We start from the raw sequence: 17,950 nt of genomic DNA, 5'->3' as shown, positions 1-17,950 counted from the left end.
ATTCACCGTGTCAGGTGTGAGAAACAAGGTTGGGATTCGGCACAGAAGTCTGTCTTCAATAAGCTTTGTAGACTGGGGGGAGATGGAGAAGTGTCAGTTGTTTTGAAGGCATAACCAGCCTTGGGACCTGTAGCTGCTGCTAAGTCGCTTCAGTCGTGTCCGACTCCGTGCGACCCCATAGACGGCAGCCCACCAGGCACCCCCGTCCCCGGGATTCTCCAGGCAAGAACACTGGAGTGGGTTGCCATTTCCTTTTCCAATGCATTAAAGTGAAAAGAGAAAGTGAAGTCGCTCAGTCGTGTCTGACTCTTAGCGACCCCATGGACTACAGCCCACCAGGCTCCTCCATCCATGGGATTCTCCAGGCAAGAGTACTGGAGTGGGGACCTGTAGATAGGGTCCCAAAACCATGTAGACTTCTACTGGAAAATACCGGGGGTCTTAGTCTTGCAGAATTTGGACATAAACTACTTAAAGCGGTTGAGGGAAAGTGGTCCACTGAATGACGTATAACCAACATCGCTAAACTTCCTGTGAAGAACTAGAGAGGCAAATAATTGGGAGCTTCTTCATCATAAAATCATTTTTTTAATGGGTTGAAATCTTTACGGTCTTTGAAAAACTGAACCGTTTGCCCTGTGATTTTGGCCATATTTCTTAATCTGAATCTGAGTTTCTTATGCATAATGGGGATAACAAAACCTAACTTCATCGGTTGACAAAATTAAGATAATGAATGAAAAAGGTTAGCATTGTCTGGCACACAGAACACAATAAATAAGAGCTATTTAAACTGATAAGGGGAACTATACCCAACATTTTGTAATAACCTATGAGAAAATAATCTGAAAAAAATAGATACATGTATATCAGTATAACTGAATCACTAACCTAAACTCACACTGTAAATCAACTATACTTCAATTAAAAAATAAAAACATGAAAAAAAAAAAAAGCCTCATAGGTATGTCAAGGTTTTTAGAAAACTCAAAATGTAATCACTTTGTGACCAAGGGAAATAACTGGGAGTTTTATTTCTGTATTTCATAAGATTAGTTTTTACTGCACATTCTTTAATCTGACAGTTCAAAGGAAATTGTTCATGTTTCACAGATTATGTTTCACAGTGTCAATTTTTTAGCAGATAAATTTATGTAACTATACGATGCTTTCACTTAACACCCTGTGATATCCTTGAGCCAGGAGCTTTGATTGATTTATCCATCTTTGTATCCTTAAGATTTTGGACAGTTCCTGCCACACATTAGCCTTCCACGAGTAGTGGGGTAAGGAAGGAACCCTTTGAAATAAATTTTAGTTATATGTCCGGGCAGGAAAGCAATTAGGAAGTTGCAGTCTAGTCAATAAACCACAAAATTACATGATGCTGCTGTATATGATATGGCTGTACACAGTACAGGGACATTTTTAATACCAACAGATGTTCAACAACAGAATAAGCCCAGAATGCTACTAAATGGGAAATTTTTGTCAAGGCTCATACAGTAAATTCTTTTTTAATATATCTGCACATAGGCACAAGGCCAAAATTCCAAGGGGAAATATGCAAATGGCCCTTTTTGGCTCAAAGGTCGCCAGATTACTATATTTAATCTAATCATCTGTACAAAATTCAGTAACAAGTGGAAGAAATGGGTCTTACATCCATTTGATAGGGAATTGGAAGTACTTCTTGAATTCTGCCAAGCCAGTCTCCTCTGATGTAGATAATGTAATGTTTTCATAAAATTGGGAGAATTTTCTATTTCAAAAAGTATGTACACACACATACACAGTAAATTAAAAATCTATACAACAAAATGTAAGCAGTAATGATCTCTGAAAGAGGTAATTATAGGTGATTTTAATCTTCCATTTGTTTATCAATTTTTTTTCAAATTTCCAACAATGAACATACATTACTAATATTTTTTAAAGGAATATAGTTTTTAAAAAATAACTATTAAGCACTACTCCCAAATTATACAAAACAAAAATGGGAGGCTTTCAGACATTCACACCAAAGTGTGAATTTATCATCAAATTTCTAATGCTGAAAGGAATAAAACATTATTTACAAATTCAAAAGCTGAAGATCAAGGTAATAGATTCAAGTTCAAGTAGGTATCAGGGGACCACAGCACTAGGGTACAGAGCATCATACAGAAGGCTCTGAATAGCCGAAAGGTGGAGCCCTGAAGGCGCTGAGCTCTATGAAGAAGGAGCAAAGATAAAGAGGTGGAACGCAGCCCAAAGCTGAGAATTTGGTAAGGAATTTGCCCTGCCCCTCCTCCTTCCAGAAGACAGAGAAAGCTATTGTTTTATTTTCTTAGGATTTGCCCCTTTCCTTCGGAGGAGGAAATGGCAACCCACTCCAGTATTCTTGCCTAGAGAATTTCGTGGACAGAGGAACCTGGTGGGCTGCTGTCCATGGGGTCGCACAGAGTCAGACATGACTGAAGCAACTTAGCATGCATCCATGCATTGGAGAAGGAAATGGCAACCCACTCCAGTATTTTTGCCTGGAGAATCCCAGGGACGGGGGAGCCTGGTGGGCTGCCGTCTATGGGGTCGCACAGAGTCGGACACGACTGAAGCGACTTAGCAGCAGCAGCAGCCCCTTTCCTTGCTAATAAGGATGCCGGCCTTTAGCAAGGGGACCCCTTAAATCCATTCTCCTTGGCATTTACCTGCATGTGTATCTTTTTCACTCTCCCTTACCCTCCAGTGGCTCTTCTAAAACAAGGTCTATGAAGCCTTCCAATATATGACCCTTGTCGTGTTCTCACCACCACTTTCCTCACAGTCCAGACCCTGACAATAAGAACTACTTATCGTTCGCCATGCTTAGACCATGTTGTATTAGCTACTCTGTGCCTGTTTCTTTTACCTCTCTTAACTCACAATCATCGTGGCCAAACGCTTTCTCTGAACCTCCCACCCCAGCTTCCTGGGCTGCACTTGGTGTTCTGGTACAGTTTGCCAGTCATCACACTTCGTCATTGCCATGGACCCAGGTTTATGTGTCCATCTATTTCACTATATTCTGAGCTATCAAGGGCAGAGACTGAGCACTCCTTATTAACTTTTATATTAATAAAACTTATTCTGAGGTACCAAACACCTCAGTAGGAATGCAGCCCTTATTCCATTTTGGGTATCAATACAGAGCTCTGCTGCTGCTGCTGCTAAGTCACGTCAGTCATGTCTGACTCTGTGTGATCCCACAGACAGCAGCCACCAGGCTCCCCCATCCCTGGGATTCTCCAGGCAAGAACACTGGAGTGGGTTGCCATTTCCTTCTCCAATGCATGCAAGTGAAAAGTGAAAGGGAAGTCACTCAATCATGTCCAACTCAGCGACCCCATGGACTGCAGCCTACCAGGCTCCTCCATCCATGGGATTTTCCAGGCAAGAGTACTGGAGTGGGGTGCCATTGCCTTCTCTGAATACAGAGCTCACACTTACACAAATGCAGACAGAGCCATCTAGATTTCCCTCCCCCAAGTCATTAGCTATTTGGAATCCCACTGCCCATAATCAAAACTTCTCAATCCAGCACCAACAGTCCTTCTTTCCTCTTGGGCTAACTGTAATCTGGCTCTTACTGGAAAATACTCCCCTATTGCTTCCTCACACATACATTGCTTATTCCTTCACATCCAGTGTATAACTGGTGTCAGTGTCTTCCTCTTTTCCTCAGTTACTCCTTGACTTTCCTGTAAATGCCCTTGTGCCTTTGGAAATCTGTGGTAATCTCACCTTTTCCCATTCCTAATTCGAGTAATTTGCCAACCTCCACCACTTATGGTATTTTGGCAACTGGATTAGTCTTATACTTCCTCCTCAGTTCTCGTTTGTCTTCATTCTCATTTGTCTTCATTATCCATGGAAACCATCCACATTAACAACTGGCTTCTCGGTTCTTTGACCACCTAAACTGAAATAACCTTTGCCCCCAACAGGCCTGCTCTGCAATTGTCTTCTCAAAAGCTCCTCTCCTAAATCCTCAGACTCAGTCCTCAATCCTGTGCCCCATCTGCGTCCTCCCTACTGTCAACCCCATCTCCACTTCAATTCCTAAGCAGTCTAGACTCCTTGGACTGTTAATCACTTATGCTGAATCCTTAACATCTTCACCTTGTTATCATTTAACCTTAGAGCAAAACCCCAGTCCCCCATCAGCTGTCTCCCACCTCCACTCGTACAGCACAATGCTGAGTGTTGTCATAGGAAATCACTCAACCACTCTAATGCCACTACAAATTCAGTCTCTCATCACAACTGGATCTCTGTGACCCTGTTTGCCTGGTGAGTTCTTCATTATGTTCTCTTCTCATACCTCTCGTTTCTCCACTTTCCTCAAATTTCCTAGCCTACTACTTCGCTTTTCACCTTCAGTGGCTGACCATGCAAAACTACCACAGGAAAAAACAGGAAGACATTAGCCAGATATGGAGAAGGCAATGGCACCCCACTCCAGTACTCTTGCCTGGAAAATCCCATGGACGGAGGACCCTGGTAGGCTGCAGTCCATGGGGTCGCTGAGAGTCGGACACGACTGAGCCACTTCACTTTCACTTTTCGCTTGCATGCATTGGAGAAGGAAATGGCAACCCACTCCAGTGTTCTTGCCTGGAGAATCCCAGGGATGGGGGAGCCTGGCGGGCTGCCGTCTGTGGGGTTGAAGAGTCGGACACAACTGAAGCGACTTAGCAGCAGCAGCAGCAGCCAGATAATCTCTCAACTTTTTACCTTAACACCTGCAAACTCACCTCCATGATAATCATACCTTCCTCTTGACATTAGAGATGGGCTTCCCTGGTGATTCAGATGATAAAGAATCTGCCTGCAATGCAGGAGACTCAGATTCAATCTCTGGGTTGATCCCTCGGTCAGGAAGATCCCCTGGAGAAGGAAATGGCAACCCACTCCAGTATTCTTGCCTGGAGAATTCCATGGATATAGAAGCCTGGCAGACTACAGCCCATGGGGTCACAGAGTCGAACACAACTGAGAGACTAACACTTTCATTTTTTCACTTTTCTGCTGTCTATGGCTAAAATTTCCAGAATGTGCTTGAGCTCATTTGTTTGGATCTTCATAGAGATTTTGATCTATCATGCATTAATTCTTTCTCCTCCCCACTTCCATATTAGTATTTCAGCATGCTCAAATTGCCCTCATCTCCCCACCCAGCCAACACAAAATTCTCACTGCAATCTCGTCCTTTCTTCTACATCATTTTAGCTTGTTCTTCCTTATTCCTAGCCAAGTTTCTGGAAGACGTGTTCATTGTTTGTTATCCCTACTTCACCTCCCTTCTGAAGCCATGGCTAAATAGCTTCTACTCAATACTGTGTTAATATGGCTGCTCCCCATATCAATGTCTGCTTGCCAAATCCAAAGGCCATTTCAATTTTCTCTTCTGGTGGCTCTGGAAGCCCCATATTTCTGGGCTTTGGGCCCTCTTCTTGTCACCCCTTCTCAGTGGGATCCCCTTTCCTCTGCTAAGCAGTAAGTACACTGGTGTGCCGTTGGGTTACGTTTTCAGACCTTTTTCCTTACTGTACTTTCCCTGGATCATCTTATCTACTAACTTAACTACAATTACCATTTTTTATTTATTATTGCCAAATCTTTCGAACAGCCTCTCTCCTTCATATAAATCCAACAGCCTACTGTTTATCTCCACATATGGACTACTCAATATTAAAATACATCTAATCCTGAACTAGTCATGTTCCCTCTCTCCCCCAAATAACTTTTCTTGCTCTTTGTTCTAGTACCTATTATCTCAGTGACGAACATAGGTTTAATTCTTCTGCCTCTTTTATCTTCCAATTGAAAGCACCAAGTCCTAACAATTCCATATCCTAAAACCTCTGAAATCTAGCCATGTTTCTCAAAGCCCACTGCCACTATTTAGCATAGTAGTTAAGAGTGCTGGTTCAGAAGCTAGACTTGGTTTAAATCATCACTCCACTATATATCATCCAGCTGAGTGATTCTAAATAAGCAATAACCTCTCAAGTGCCTCAGTTTTCATCACTCAAAATATGTTACCTATCATTTGTTAGTGCAGACCACCACCACCTCTACCTGGGATTACTCTGACAGCATCTTAAGAGGGCTCACAGTGCCTAGTCTGGCCCTTCTGCAATTCAGTCTCCTCAACGTAGTCAGTAATCTTTCTGAACACAAATCTCATCATGTCACTTCTTACTGTCAACTCTTTAATGATTCTCCCTTGTCTTCAAGAAAATATTTCAACTCCTGGGGCCTCTCTGGTGGTCCAGTGGTTAAGACTCCATGCTTCCACTGCAGGGGTTGCAGGTTCAATCCCTGGTCTGAAAACTAAGATCCTGCATGCCACGTGGCCAAAAAAGGAAAAAGAAAAAAGTTCTGTGATACAGTATTTCAATTTCTTAAAAATGCACACAGGACTTTTGAAATCTGGTTTCTAAATCCTTATCTATTACTGTCCTCTATCACATGTAAGCCATACTGAACTATGTGGAGGCCTTCAGATTTACAGTGCTATTCTCTACCTCTGGGTTGCCGCGTATACAAGCATCCCTAGGAAATACTGCGGGTTCAGTTCCAGACCACCGCAATAAAGCAAATACTCCAATAAAGTGAGTCACACAGATTTTTTGGTTTCACAGTACATATAAAAGTTATGTTTACACTATACAACAGTCTAAAGTGTATAAAGCTTCATGTCTAAAATAAGGTACATACCTTAATTCAAAAATAGTAACAGAAAAAATAGGACCAACAGACTTGTTCAACACAGGACTGCCGCAAACCTTCCATTTCTAAAATATACAGTTATCTGTGAAGTGCAACAAAACGAGGTAGGCCTGTACTGTTCTGACTACAAACCCTCTCCCTTCTAAACTGGCTAGATCAACTTGTACTTCTGCTTTACTTCTCCTATCACTCCATCTAAAAAAGCCTGACTCCTAAGGCTGATTAGGCACACCCCAATTAGATCCTTCACATTCCATAGCTACTTTCATCCTAAACATCAGGTGTTAATCTCAACCAGAATTGCTGCTGTAAACTGTAAGTTCCTTGAAGATGGCGACCATGCCTTATTCACCACTATAGCCCTGGGGGCTAGGATAGTGATGGGCACACAGTAGACATTCAACAAGTAACTTTAACTGTTGAATAAATTATTGAGGATGCACTGCTTGCACACCTTTTGATTAACTTTATCTAAAATTTAAAATGTTACATCTAACCAATCACGTCACCAGTCTTTACAGCCCTTTAATGCAAAAGGCATTTCTTATTTTCTACCCTATTATTATACAGAAGGAATGATCTGAATACAGACACACCATATTTTGTATTATGCAAGTAATGTTAAGATTGACTTAACTGCCACATTTTTGAAGAATTTTAAAAGATTACATTGAGAAAATTCTTCACACACAGTGAAAAGAGACAATAAAAGGAAGTTTTTTATTCAAAGGTATAACTTGATAAGTAGATTTGTTTACAACCATTCTTGTGAAATACTTTTTAAAAAAATACAACCAACTTCTTTCCAAATAGCAGACACAGACCTCAGCTATGATGACCTAATTTTTGGTTGATAATGTACATGATTATGCAGAAACAGGCAAGCTCACACTGGAAGATTAACTATCTCAGTCAAAATTCCGCTTGTGGCCCCCACTTCTTGATCGATTTCTATTCCCACTTCGTCTTCTACCATCTTGTCGACTTCCTGTCCGACTCCCCTGCCGACTCTGTCTACCTGACCGGCCACCGGATCGACCACCTGACCGGCCTGACCGGCCCAACCGGCCACTTGACCAACCACTCCTCTGTCTGGAATTAGAAGATGTGTTTCCATCATAATATTCTTCAATTTCAGGCAACTTGGCTGGCACTGAGAGTATCCAGTCTGAATCATGCCACTCTGCCTGTTGGGGTAATTTACAGGATTATACAAATGCAAAATAGAAACCATAAGCAAGCACATGAGTACAGGAGACTCTTTGAATATCTATTAGCTAAATGTCATCAATCCATTAAGTCCAGAGTATCTGGAATAAAACTAAAAACCAGAAAGCAAAAAATATTCAAAGCTAAAACATAGGAACTTAAGTTTCCTAAATTTCATGAACAAACAAAACAGAAACAGACTCAGATACAGAGAACAAACAGGTGGTTTCCAGAGAAGAGAGAGATGAGGGGGATGAGTGAAACAGGTAAAGGAGATCAAGAGACAGAAACTTCCAGTTACAAAATAAATTAATCACAAGGATGAAATGTACAGCTTGGGGAATATAGTTAATTATACTGTAATATTTTTGAATGATCAAAGTAGCAAGACTTATTGTAGCGATCATTTTGTAATATAAATATAGAATCACTATATTGTATACCTGAAACTAACACAGTTTTGCAGGTCAATTATATCTTTAAAAATTTTTTTTTAAATGTAGACACTGGGAGGAAATGCTTCAAAATGCTAATAGTGGTTATCTCTGGGGGATGGGAATTTATGTATGATTGTTACTCTTTTTTTGTTAATCGTTCAGTCGTGTCCGACTCTTTGCGACCCCATAGAGTGTAGCCCACCAGGCTCCTCTGTCCATGGGATTCTCCAGGCAAGAATACTAGAGTGGGCAGCCATTCCCTTCTCCAGGTGATTATTACGTTATACTTTTATGTGTTTCTAGTTGTCTGCAATGAACATCTACTCCTTGTAAAACTACACATACACAAAAAACAATAAATGTCATTAAAAATGAAAAAAATCCTGTTAAAACTTAAATCTCAAATTTAATGCAACAGTACAAAGCTTGGATCCTCCTCACCCCCAAAAAAGTTTCTAAAAGCTAACTATTAGTTGGAAGAGAGATTTTCAGGCCAATTTTGGCACTCTAAATTCCTACTCGGTTTATACATTCTAAAAGAGCCCACTGGTTTCTCAGCACAAAACAAACAGGCCACTAATAAGTGGTCATTGCTTTCAGAAGGTATACTGACAGAAACAAGGTCTGAGAGCTGATAATGCAGATTAAAAATCTGTCAACAGGGACTAAAAATGTCGCTATTGGAAACAATTTCATATTGGGGTAAACAAAATATAAAGATCAGCAGCGCTTAAGAGCATCAATATGTCATATCCTGCTACACTGTCTTTCATTGTGATCATGAGTTGCCAAGGCAAGTTAATATTAAAATACCTTACATGTCAGAATGAGCAGAGGCAAATAGCCACACACACAACTGGTGGCAATATATGACCAGAGCCTTAAAAATACACACAGTTTTTGGCCAAGCAGATATCTTAAAAAGTTCATCTTAAAGAAATAAACTTGGCAATGCATAAAGACTTAGCTATGAAAAAAAAAAAAAGACTTAGCTATGCCAACATTTAAGGCCGACCTGTTTATAATGCATGTGAGTTGCTCAGTCATGTCCGACTCTTTGTGACCCCATGGACTGTAGCCTGCCAGGCTCCTCTGTTCATGGAATTCTCCAAGCAAGAATACTGGAGTGGGTTGCCATTTCCTTCTCCAGGGGATCTTTCCAACCCAGGGATCAAACATTGTAGGCAGATTCTTTACCATCTGAGCCACCAGTGCAAATCTGTTTATAATAGAGTACTAGTATTGGAAATAATCTAAATGTCAGAAAAATAGGACATTGGTTAAGCTGGTCACCCATATGGCCAAATGCTAGGGAGCCAATAAAAGTAAGTAACTGTATAGTTGATAAAGAAATGTGTTTACAACATATTCTGAATTTTAAAAAGGACTTTGAAAACCAAATAATCCCGTTCTTGTGTCAAATATGTATGTATCAGGGACACAGATAGACAAATTTCACAGTGTAGGAATTTAGTGGACAATCTCTTTCTTCTTCAGATAAAACACAAGGAAAATTTTTTTAAAGAGATAAAGGAATTGGAGAACCTACAGAGTAAAAGAGACAAAAATCAAATTATACAGAATGAACTTTGCAGACCTTCTTATATTTAAAAATATTCAGGAGACAGGGGAAAATGTAAACACAAAGTTGGATAATACTGATGAATTACTATTTTGGGGGTTTAATAATGGTATTATGTTTTTTGAAAGTGTTTTTAATATTTTAGCTATATAAAAGTATTTATGGTTGAAATGATAAGACTTCCTAGAATTTGTTTCAAAAGAATACAGGAGAGAGCTTCCTTGGTGGCTCAGTGGTAAGAATCCACCTGCCAATGCAGGAAACATGGCAGTTCGATCCCTGATCCAGGAAGATCCCACATGCCACGGAGCAACTAAGCCTGGGTACTACAAATATTAAGCCTGTGCTCTAGAGCCTGGGAGCTAAAACTACAGTGCCCATGTGCCTCAACTATGGAAGCCTGTGAGCGCTATAGCCCAGGCTTTGCAACAGGAGAAGCCACTGCAACTAGAGAAGAGCCCCACTCTCTGCAACTGAGGAAAAGAAAAGCCCACACAGCAAGGAAGACCCAGCACAGGCATAAACAAAATTAAAAAAAAAAAAAAAAAGAAAAGGAATACAGCGTAAGTGGATGGAAGCAGACATCAAACACAACTGACCGTGAGCTGATACTGCTGAAGCTGGGTGATGAGGACATGGGGATTTGGTATGCAATTCTATTTTTTCACATTTGACAAACTGGATATTTATAATTTTTTAGTTTATTAAGGATTCTTTCACTGATTTACACATTATAAAGATATTATAAATACGTCTTTTTAATCTCTGTCTTTTAGAGAAACATATTCAACTATTTAACGGATAAAAATTTTTATATACCTGTAACCTTTCTGATTCAGTTGTGGGAACATCAAAGCAAACACCCTAAAAGCAAAATGAAAATATTTTTATTTAGATGCACACAAGTTGATTTTTTAAAATGCCTTCTTATAATTTTATATAAACTAAAAAAAGAAAAGATTAAGTGGGTCCCATGATTACAGCTTACCAGCTAATACATAATAATAAAAAAATAAAAGATTAAGTGGGTCCCATGCTTACAGCTTACCAGCTAATACATAATAATAAAAAAATAAAAGATTAAGTGGGTCCCATGCTTACAGAATTAAACCAGCTAATACATAATAATATATGACACAGAATGACTGTTAATTGTACTTCCTAAATTTAAAAGTAAACCAGTATCTAATAAGAATTGACTACTAATGAGCACCTAGAGAATTCCCTAGAAAAGTTTTTGTAGACGCTATAATGTTCCATGTCCTGTGTAAAATGACCCATCTAATAAATTCCTTTAAAAATTTAATAACTGAAGATGTTTCCTCTTTGATCTTGGCTGCCAGTACACTGAAAGTTAATTAATATCCAAATATAGCAAATGGTTTGGCCTAAGGATGTAAGTATATTTTCCCTCCCCCTCCACATTTTTTCTGAATGTACGTAGTTGTCTTACGATCTTTTTCGAAGGTAATATTAAACTTTGAGAAAGATAACTTTCCAATAAGCAAGTTAATAAATTCTAGATTAGCATGAACTTATATAATCAGGTGAGATGAATAAATATAACGTCTTTTCACAAAACCATTAGGAGAAATCAGTCACTAAGATTACAGATGGCTTTAACTTCGCTATTTCATAACTGTACAAAAATACCTAATTCAGTTATCCTCATTAACAACCAATAGCAGGCCACTTAGAAACCAATATTGTGTATTCTCTTAAAAAAAAAAAAGATTTAGCTGTTGCAATTATGTTGCTCAATTGTAAAAAATAAACACACAGGACCACATATGCCTTCAAAGGCAGAAACTTAGATAACTTGAATTACAAATTAAGGAGAATGACTTACAGCTTTCTAGAGGAATGGGTTACTTACGTAACTCCCCAAACTTCCAACTGGAAACACACTAACACATGGATAAAATAGTATTATTCATCCCATTAGACTTCAAAAAAACAATGAACAAAATCTACTAGTCTTTATAAACATATACAACAGTTGTCTAGAAAAGCCTACCATATTTCCTTTTAGGAGGCACATTCTGGTAATCTGGGACACAGCATTACTACTCAGCTTTCTGTTAAGTTCTTTCCAAGCACAGCTGACATCCTGTATTTCTTCTGGGCTTTCCAGAGTCATGGTCACAAACCCCTTAAGGAATAAAAGTCACACTGTGTTTGAGAGAAAAGCAGCAGCAATAGGACAATAACATTTTAACTTAACAGCCTTTTTTGATTTATGGCGTCCCAGGTGGCACTAGTGGTAAAGAACCCCCCTACCAACACAGGAGACGCAAAAGACAAGGGTTCAATCCCTGGGGAGGGAAGATCCTCTGGAGGAGGAAATGGCAACCCACTCCAATATTCTTGCTTGGAGAATCCCATGGACAGAGGAGCCTGGAGGGCTACAGTCCAATGGGTCGCAAAGAGTTGGACACAATTGAAGCGACTTAGTGTGCATGCGTACACTTCTTATAAGCCAACATGACCAGTATAACATGACCACTAAAAAAATAAACTATACTAATATAAGACTAATGCTTATAGATCATTGAAAGTACCATTCTTCTATACATTGATGTAAGACTACATTTAATTCTTAACATAATGCTTCAAGAGGAAATTATACAAACTACAGCATCAGGGATAAGATAAGGTAGTGAAGAATTAAGGAAATGCTGAAGGACTCAAGGTTAGCTTTGAGTGGAAAAACAAGAGGACATAAACGTGTTTAAACTTTTGAAGGACTACACTTGAGCAAAAATGACTTGCTTTGTAAAAGTTCACTGGACAACAAAACAGTCAACATGAAGAAGATATAGGGAGGCATTGATGTAACAAATGGTTAAGTGCCCCCTACATATGTGCCAGAGACTGTCCTAGGTGCTAGAGATTCAGCAGTAAATAGTCCTTTGTCTCAGGGAGTTACCTTGTAGTGTACATGTAGCAAGGGGTTGGGGTGGGGGTAGTGAATGATGATGGGAGTTGTTGCTGTTTAGTTGCTAACTTGTGTCCAACTCTTTTGCTACTCTGTAGCCCACCAGGCTCCTCTGTCCATGAGATTTCCCAGGCAAGAACACTGAAGTCATCATGCCATTTCCTTTTCCAGGAAATCTTCCTGACCAAGGGGATCAAACCCAAGTCTCCAGCTTGGCAGGCAGATTCTTCACCACTGAGCCACCAGTGAAGTCCAATGGTGGGAGAGGAGACAGGTAACAAAGAAGTAAATACACATAATGTCATAGTAATAAGAATCATGGGAAAAAAATAAAGCAGGGGAAGAAAAGGAAAATAGAGAGTAAAGGCAGGAATACGCTACCTTAGACAGGGTGATGGGGAAAGACCTCTGATACAGCGATACCTGATAGAAAGCCGAGTGAAGTGGAGGAGGGAGCCAAGATTAGTAAAAGAACATGCAGAATAATCTGATAGAAAGCCGAGTGAAGTGGAGCAGGGAGCCAAGATTAGTAAAAGAACATTCAGGATAATACAAACAAGCACAAAGGCCTTGTGTAGGATTAAGTTTATGTTCGAGTATCAGCAAGTAGGTTACAATAGGTGAAACAAGCAAGGGGAGAGTGACAGGAGATGAGGCCAAAGAGGTAGCAAGGGAAGACCCTACAGCACATTCCTCGTAAAGACTTTGGATTTTGATTTTAACCCATAAGAGAAATATAAAACCACCTACACCCTGTTGCTAAGATATTTAAGCAGAGGTTAGATGACCCATCTGCCAAAGAAGGATTCTTTTTATTAGATAAAGGTTGGGATTAGATGACCTCTTAAATACTTCTTAGGTTTAAAAGTCTACCTTATGTTGATGTATGGCAAATATGAAACAAATACTATAAAGCAATTATCCTTCAATTAAAAATATTTAAGTAAAAAAAAAGATATTACAATGGTAATGATGAAATATTATGAATAGTTTTATGCCAACAAATTTGATGACTTAAAAAGTGTACCTTAATGTTTCCTTAAGAAATGTGGTTTAAGTTTTCTTGAGAAGTATCTGGTGGGTTATTAGGGATAAAGTATTTGCTCAGTGCTAAAATAACACCCCATGGATTTCTTACTAATTACAGAGTAAAATATACTTTTTATAATGGGAATACATGGCTCTGGTATGGTTTGATATCTGATACTGACCTGGCAGGGGGACAGGTCAGATGGTGTTTTATACACATACACATACTCCCCACATATACAGGCAATCCTTACTTTGCATGGGAGAAACGCTGGGCTGGAAGAAGCACAAGCTGGGATCAAGACTACCAGGAGAAATATCAATAACCTCAGATATGCAGATGACACCACCCTTATGGCAGAAAGTGAAGAAGAACTAAAAAGCCTTTTGATGAAAGTGAAAGAAGAGAGTGAAAAAGTTGGCTTAAAGCTCAACATTCAGAAAACAAAGATCATGGCATCTGGTCCCATCACTTCATGGGAAATAGATGGGGAAACAGTGGAAACAGTGTCAGACTTTATTTTGGGGGGCTCCAAAATCACTGCAGATGGTGACTGCAGCCATGAAATTAAAAGACGCTTACTCCTTGAAAGGAAAGTTATGACCAACCTAGATAGCATATTGAAAAGCAGAGATGTTACTTTGCCAACAAAGGTCTGTCTAGTCAAGGCTATGGTTTTTCCTGTGGTCATGTATGGAGATGAGTTGGACGGTGAAGAAAGCTGAGCGCCGAAGAATTGGTGCTTTTGAACTGCTGTGTTGGAGAAGACTCTTGAGATTCCCTTGGACTGCAGGGAGATCCAAACAGTCCATCCTAAAGGAGATCAGTTCTGGGTGTTCATTGGAAGGACTGATGCTGAAGCTGAAACTCCAATACTGTGGCCACCTCATGCGAAGAGTTGACTCATTGGAAAAGACTCTGATGCTGGGAGGGATTGGGGGCAGGAGGAGAAGGGGATGACAGAGGATGAGATGGCTGGATTGCATCACCGACTCGATGGATGTGAGTTTGAGTAAATTCTGGGAGTTGGTGATGGACAGGGAGGCCTGGCGTGCTGCGATTCATGGGGTCGCAAAGAGTCAGACACGACTGAGCGACTGAGCGACTGAACTGAACTGATGTTAGCTGGAGTCTATTTCTCGATTTGCATGGCTCCATGAGAAAACAGGTTCTGGTATACAAGTTTCAGTTAACACAGTACTGTGCAAAGTAAAGATGTCCTATATTTCTCTCCAGATAAATATCTATGGTTCAGTTTTAATCTTTCTCAACCACATACAATTTTCTCACAGATTTCTACCTTATCGGAGGTGATCAAAGATCGTGGTTCAAAACTTGACGCGCCAGAGATGTGGGCTAACGCTGCAGCCAGCGCATCCACTGCCCCCTTCTCTTCTATCAGTCTCTGAGCTGATGGTCGGAAAAAATCAACAGCAGCATAAGAAACAGAAGCCAAAGACCTACGGTTCAAAAACAGCAAATTTTCTTGGTCAAGACAAATGGGAAAGATTAAAGATAAAAGAAGTAATGGGAAAAGAGAGCAATGTTTTCATATTTTAATATAATTAAATGTCTGTTGGTAAAACTGGTGATTAAATTTTCTGATATGTCAACTAGGAGAGCTTAAAAATGTATAGCCTAATACAAAAGAAAAAACCATTCAGCAAGGTCAGAAAGCATACCTGATGGCATCCATGCTTTTAGATTTAACTAAATCCATTGTAGAAGGAACACCTACACGTTTAAAAGTAATTCCCTGAAAATGAAAGAATTACATTAAAGAAAAATGGAAGTCTTTACAATTAATTCCTAAATTAATCTAGATTGTTGAATTTCCATTTTTGGACTTAAAGATTTCCAAGCCCTAGCAGAACAAGATTTCCTAATAAATCATCAATAACAAATTCTAGAAAAATGGAAAAAAAATTTTTCTTTCAATTGTCTTGTAGTTACAAATCATGGAATTACAGTTAGAAAACAGCTGATTTTTAAAAAAAGATGCTGTTCACAATAAATTTTTTCTTATTATCTTCATCGTACAAAGTATGTGAAATAATGTATGAAAATATACATCATAAAAACAGGAAAAATACTACAAAAACTCGAGACCACAAAAAATGTGTAATTTCTTGTAGAAACTGGCTGTTGTAACATTTCTCAGTATAATCTTGACTATTACACCAAGATAATGTCATAATCATCCATTTACAATATCAGACTAAGAGTTACTGAAATCACAATGCACTGATTTTAGTCAAGGGAGAAATTCAAGGGAAAAGGGAGAAAGTCAGCTCTTCTGTCTTCATAATAAAAGCTGTATTAAAACAAAGTCTTGCAGCTAATATAAATTTAGCTTTTCACATGCTTCACATCCAAATGCAGCTTAAAGGAGAAGTCATAAAATCTATTTGTGAGAACAAATATAAAAAGATCTCTGATCTCTTTTCTAAGGCACCATTTAGATAATAAGCCTGAAATAATTTAACTCTACTTACTGCTTTTTGTTCCACATATCGTAATTGACCTCTTTCTCTTGGTTGATAAAAACATATGCAGATCCCTGTCCGGCCAGCTCGACCTGTGCGTCCAGAGCGATGAATGTAGGACTCAACATCCTAAAAATAAAAGAGGTAACTCTTCTTAAAAAATGTGGCAAATTAAACAGTCATTCCAGCAACCAAATAGTAATACTAGAAACAACTACTACTATGGATAATAACATTTTTATTTCAATCCTGTTGCTCTTTTCAATATTCCAGAGAATGTTTATGCTTGAATTCTGCAGTAAAAGGGATGAGATTTAAAACCTTTTTATCCAGCCTATCCCAAGGTTCTTTATATGGCAACTTTTTATACTTGTCTTGCATGATTACATACTTCAAATGTAAATAAAGAACTTAATCATTTGCAAAGGTACCAGATTCTGATCGATTTAACATTACACTAACAAAAACTGGCTAAGAGCAAGAATAGATAACATATGTATTTTTTAATCTAAGCAAAGTCTTGTAAATAAAAGGCAATTTATATAGCTACTCTTATTTTCTCCAAATCAAATTTCATTTCCTTGCAAAGTAAAAACGCAACGAAATATCAACTTTACACCTATTAGAATGGCCATCACCAAAAAGACAAAAGAGAACAGATTAACATTTGTTAATTCAGGTGTGGAAGTGGAGAAAAGATAACTTTATGCACTGTTGGAAAACAATATGGAGGATCCTCAAAAGTTAAAAACAGAATGACCACATGATCCAGTATTACATTTCCAGGAGTATATCCAAAGGATATGAAAACACTAATTCAAAAAGATATCCACACCCCTATGTTCACGGCAGCATTATTTACAATAGTCAAGACACAGAACCAACCTGTGTCCATCAAGAGACAAACAAATAAAAAGGTTTACATGGAATATTACTCAGCCATAAAAAGAGGAAATCCTACCATTTGTGACAACATGGATGAACCTTAAAGGCAATATGCTAAGTGAAATAAGTCAGAGAAAGACAAATACTGTATGATCTCACCTACATATGGAATCTAAAAAACAACAACAACAAATAAAAAAACTAAACTCATAGAAACAGAGGGTGGTGGGGAGGAGAAATGAAGGGAGGTGGTCAAAAGATACAAACTTTCAATTAAAAGATCATTACTTTCTTCTTTTATACCTATATGAGAAGGTGGGTGGTAGTTGAACCTATTGTGGGCATCAATTCACAACATATATAAAGCAAAGCATAGTGCTACTATGGCTTAAACTTACACAGTGATGTATGTGAATTATTTTTCAATAAAATTGGGGGGAAAAAAAACTCCTTTCCTACCTGCGGAGGTGAACTCTGAATCACCAGGTCAACCTCAGGAATGTCCAAACCACGGGCAGCCACATTGGTTGCCACCAAAACTTTAAAACTACCCTCTCTGAAGCCTTTCAGTGTAATTTCTCTTTGTGACTGAGCGATGTCCCCATGTAAACACTGGGCATTCTATTG

At 38.9% G+C, this 17,950-nt stretch overlaps 1 protein-coding gene across 4 annotated transcripts in view; it reads right to left on the bottom strand.

Annotated features, from left to right (window-relative positions):
- Positions 1-7,455: 7,455 nt before the first annotated feature.
- The window catches only part of DDX50 (DExD-box helicase 50), a 33,217-nt gene continuing 22,722 nt past the window's right edge, over positions 7,456-17,950 (bottom strand). For 2 of the 4 annotated variants that reach the window (XM_027530487.1, XM_027530488.1), the window contains 7 exons: positions 17,783-17,944; positions 16,448-16,567; positions 15,635-15,708; positions 15,253-15,412; positions 12,002-12,136; positions 10,804-10,848; positions 7,463-7,943 (listed from right to left, as the gene is read on the bottom strand). In XM_027530487.1, coding sequence (XP_027386288.1) covers positions 7,665-7,943; positions 10,804-10,848; positions 12,002-12,136; positions 15,253-15,412; positions 15,635-15,708; positions 16,448-16,567; positions 17,783-17,944 — 975 coding nt within the window. In that variant the 3' untranslated portion in view covers positions 7,463-7,664. Of the gene's footprint in view, positions 7,944-10,803; positions 10,849-12,001; positions 12,137-15,252; positions 15,413-15,634; positions 15,709-16,447; positions 16,568-17,782; positions 17,945-17,950 lie in introns of all 4 variants that reach the window. The other 2 variants (XM_027530486.1, XM_027530489.1) reach the window with 2 other exon arrangements.

The sequence above is a fragment of the Bos indicus x Bos taurus genome, chromosome 28 (genome assembly GCF_003369695.1).
Source record: "Bos indicus x Bos taurus breed Angus x Brahman F1 hybrid chromosome 28, Bos_hybrid_MaternalHap_v2.0, whole genome shotgun sequence".
Lineage (NCBI taxonomy): Eukaryota > Metazoa > Chordata > Mammalia > Artiodactyla > Bovidae > Bos > Bos indicus x Bos taurus.
This window is presented reverse-complemented; position numbering and strand designations above follow the sequence as displayed.